Source organism: Rhinopithecus bieti, unplaced genomic scaffold, assembly GCF_001698545.2.
Source record: "Rhinopithecus bieti isolate Rb0 unplaced genomic scaffold, ASM169854v2 scaffold_7884, whole genome shotgun sequence".
NCBI lineage: Eukaryota > Metazoa > Chordata > Mammalia > Primates > Cercopithecidae > Rhinopithecus > Rhinopithecus bieti.
In genome coordinates, this window is record NW_016806331.1 from 3,669,000 (window position 1) to 3,673,217 (window position 4,218).

Consider the following 4,218-nt stretch of genomic DNA (forward strand, 5'->3'; position numbering starts at 1 on the left):
TTTTAACAGAGTCTCACTCTGTCACCCAGGCTGGAGTGCAGGGGCACAATCTTCGCTCACTGCAACCTCTGTCTCCTGGGTTCAAGAAATTCTTTTGCCTCCACCTCCTAAGTAGCTGAGATTACAGGTTTGCACCACCATGCACAGCTAATTGTTTTATTTTTAGTAGAGACGGGGTTTCACCATGTTGGCCAGGCTGTTCTGAAACTCCTGACTTCATATGAGCCTCCCACCTCAGCCTCCCAAAGTGCTGGGATTACTGGCCTCAAATGTTTTTTGAAGCATACTTTTCCCCAGAACTTTCTCTAATTTCAGCAAATTGTTTATCTCCTCCACAGGGTTTATTTGTTCATCTGAACCCTATGCATGATGTGATTATGCTGTGTTTCTGTACTATGTATTTATTTTATTACTTGCATCTATAATATATTTGTGGATGTTTGGTTGTGTATATACATTAAGAGCTGGCATTTTAATACTTTTTTATGTTTTTTGAAAGCATTCTGATCAAATGTATGGTATTTCTCTAATAACTGAATAACAACATCAGTTATAAAACCATAATGATTATCATCTCATCTTAGATGATTTAGGCCAGAAAGAGTGACTATACTGTCATTCAGTTTAAAGTACTATTTGATTTCCTAAATTGTCTCATCTAGAAAGTTTTTTCTAGTGGGCTTCAGTGACATAATATTCTTAATCCTTCAACTAAGTATTTTTTTTCTCTTTCTCTCTCTTTAAAAAATTAAACAGCTCGATCAAGTCATCCGCCAAAGAAGCCTGTCCAGTTTGGAACTGTTCCTCTCCTGTGCACAGAAACAGTTAAGTGCTTTAATAGCTACGGAACCAGTTGACATTGAATAAAAAGAACACGACAAGCAAACCCACGCTGGCATTGGATACATCATATTACACCTTCAAAATACATGCTCTGAATTATAAAGATGTGTTTGTTTTCTTTCCGAATCATGTAGAATTGATTTCCAGTTCAAGGATAAACCAAAACAATATTTAGAACTATCAAGTGATCTAATTTATGTTCTTTTGGTTTCTTCTTTACGTTTACTTTTCTTTTATTAGTAGTAGTAGTAGCAGCAACAGAGTATGATACGACCCAAAAGCCATTGTAAAGTGCCATGTTATCAAAATTAATTAAGTAAACTTTATAGCCTGTGGTAGTCTATTATATATTATTTTACAAAAGTAGTAAATATATTATTGTTTCATGATGACTCTTGATGAGATGCTAGAATGTAATCATACATTTCTCTTATCTTGAGGATAGAAATAGCATGGATTTCAACATCACCTGTTTATCTGTATAATTGGAAATGAAACACCGATATGATAGAAAATCATTCCGGCATTACCTAACCTCTTTTCTGCAGTTGGATCTATGTATTTTCATTGGTCTACTGAAAACAAACAATACAATTAAAAGCACTAAATATTATTATATTAATTCAGCTTTGATCTGATATATCACTTAAACTAAAGGGGTGTGTGTGGTATATCCCTGTTTCCTATTTCTGCTCTTTAAAGGCACTTTGAATCAATGAAACCATTAGTCTGCAAATCAAATTGTGAACTTAATCCCTATTTTTAGGAATTCAGGTTCAAGTACAGGATATATGAAATCTTTTCCCAGTATTTCAGAATGTATTTAATTCACAGGCAGTATACTTCAATGCAAAATCATGAATATTTTTAATTCAAAACTAAAATGTCATTAATATGTATGTATGCAAATGTTTTATCTTATTTTCTGAAATGCATCTACTTTCTTGGGCTTTGTACTTTTTTGAGATTTCTCAGTGTAATAAAAAGAGCTCCCAAACTTATTTGGTTGTTACTTTTGGTTTTTGTAATTTCTTTAAAATATATACATATATTTTTTACAATTTTTCTTTCTCAAGTTGAAATTTTCTATCCTAGGTAGTTTTATCACACTACTCGAATATTTTAAGAACAAGATTAGCCTTCCTTTTAGACCTGCTTGGCCTTCTAGCCCTGCTAAATTTTAATTGTAGATCCTTAGACAAGCTGTCTAATCAATTTGAGTCTCAGTTTTCTCATTTGTGAGGTAGAAAGAGTTATTTTTATAGGCTATTTAAAAAATTAATATTGTAAAATACCCCGTATAGTGCTTGCTGCTATAGCCTCCAATTTATAATAATTTCCCTTTCTCTAGAAATTAATCACAAAATGCAGGCGTGGGTACCTACAAACAAGTGGCTAAACCATAGCATTCTGCCCCTCTAACCTTGACTGACCGACCCGCACGTGAAGACCTGACCCCACATGGGGCTCCTATGAAAAGTCTTCTGGTGACATCACTTCAACTTCCTTACCATAGGGAGACAGACATGGGCCCCTATTTCTGAGGTTAGAGGTTACCCCAACCCTTTTTTCCTGAGTCTCAGATTCTGTGAGATACCAGAATATTCTTCCAATATGTTAGCACCACTTACTTTTTTCCCTTAAGCTAGCCAGAGCCAGTTTCTATTATGTGCAACCAGAAAAATATTAACCCAGGCAGTCAAGCACAGATCCCAGCAAGTAATCCCTGGATACTTGGCACTTGTTAGTTCCTCATTTCCTCCACCATACCAATCCACATCCAAAATGGGAACACTCTTTGATTTATTTTAAGGAATGTTAAAAATATAACTGAACCAAAGCCTCTATTGTCTAACAAAGCCAAGTAAATCACAGATACCCAAAACTATGAACAAACAGTGCCCTATTTAAAAGCTTTCTGTCACTCAGAATCTTGAGTAGAGGTTTAAACTCCGCTTTGCTGAATGCTGACTCACGTTCCATTTCAAAGTAGGCTTACTCAGTGATTGCTTTGAAATCAAAACCAGAACAATGTCCCTATGATTGGTGTTACTCTTCAGTGAGTCAGTTATCTATTATTATAACTTCTTTTTTTATCTGACAATTAAACTGAATGGAATCAGGTAATGTTCTCTATATTTAAAAGAGCAATACATCTGAATAAGTAAAACATGTATGTATAAGCCTGGAAAATATTTATAAAACTCCAAGAGAGAAGGAGACTTGCATCAAAGCACTTTGCCTCTAGTCTTCTGGTTACATACCAGTAAACAACTCTGCTGTATCTCCAAAGACTCCACTAACAAGAGGCAGAAAGCCAATGTGTTCTGAATCCACAGGCTCCTTACTTGGAGGCATCACCATCAGCATCATAGTAAGTGGATGTTATCACTATTTATGAGAGCCCACAGTTGTGACTGCTGGGGTTTTTTTTTTAAGCCAGGCAAAACTAAAACTGTTCTCTGAATTTCACTGATAAACACATTTTTAACACACCCAGTCCCCCACAATGCATGGGCTACTTGCTCACCAATCATTAGTATGTATAAGTAGAAGGGAAACAGCAGGTAGAATTTTCTTTGATCTGGTTTTGCTTTATCTCCACCTTCCCAAGCATTCATTCTCAACAAGTTGCTCCCCCTTAAATTGTCCCCATTCCCAGAGTCACTATATATTGAACTTTTCCTGTGGGGTACTTATATAATTAAATAATGTTTTAATTGTTATTTATAATTAATAATTTATGTTTTTATTTATGTCTGCCTTCTCCTAAGCAGAGAGACCACATCTGTTTTTTTTGTTACATCAATGCATTTCATACTGCCTATCCTGTAGTAATTGATTCAATTAATAAATAATTGAATCAATAAAACAATTATTGCACCTGCAATGTAATTAACCAACTAATTCCCAGCTAATAGATTCTGACTACTGCCTTAAAAGATTTAGCTAAAGTTGCTGTGTTTCTGAATGAGATCCTGTAAGAAAATTAACCCTCATAAAACAGTAAAACCTACCTTCTATATAAATCAATAAAATTTCTGAAAACTCTAAAATGAACTCTGCATTTCCAGTGCTACTCAAATGACTAAATCACATTGATTGAAATGTGCTACCCAAATTTAGAAGATCCTCTAAATATAAGTAGGGATGAACATACGGGAAATTATATGTGAAATCATTTCATATGGTACTGAGAAGGGCCCAGCTACAAGAGTAAGCAGCCTCTGCTTGAGAGAACTATAGAATAGTGTTAAACCTACTGGTCCATCAGTTTCGAGTTGCAACACATAGGGAGCAACAACGTTTAGAGGACAGACTGAGTGCATAAAGTTTTGTGATCAAGAGTAGAAGATTCAGAGGGCCCAGTAGAAG

General features: G+C 35.1%; 1 protein-coding gene across 1 annotated transcript in view; it reads left to right on the top strand.

Moving 5' to 3' along the window:
* LOC108531943 (coiled-coil domain-containing protein 91) overlaps nt 1–1,844 on the top strand; it is a 192,911-nt gene extending 191,067 nt beyond the window's left edge. Inside the window, exon 7 of the mRNA XM_017875599.1 lies at nt 757–1,844. Coding sequence (XP_017731088.1) covers nt 757–867 — 111 coding nt within the window. The 3' untranslated portion in view covers nt 868–1,844. The remainder of the gene's footprint in view (nt 1–756) is intronic.
* Nucleotides 1,845–4,218: the final 2,374 nt, after the last annotated feature.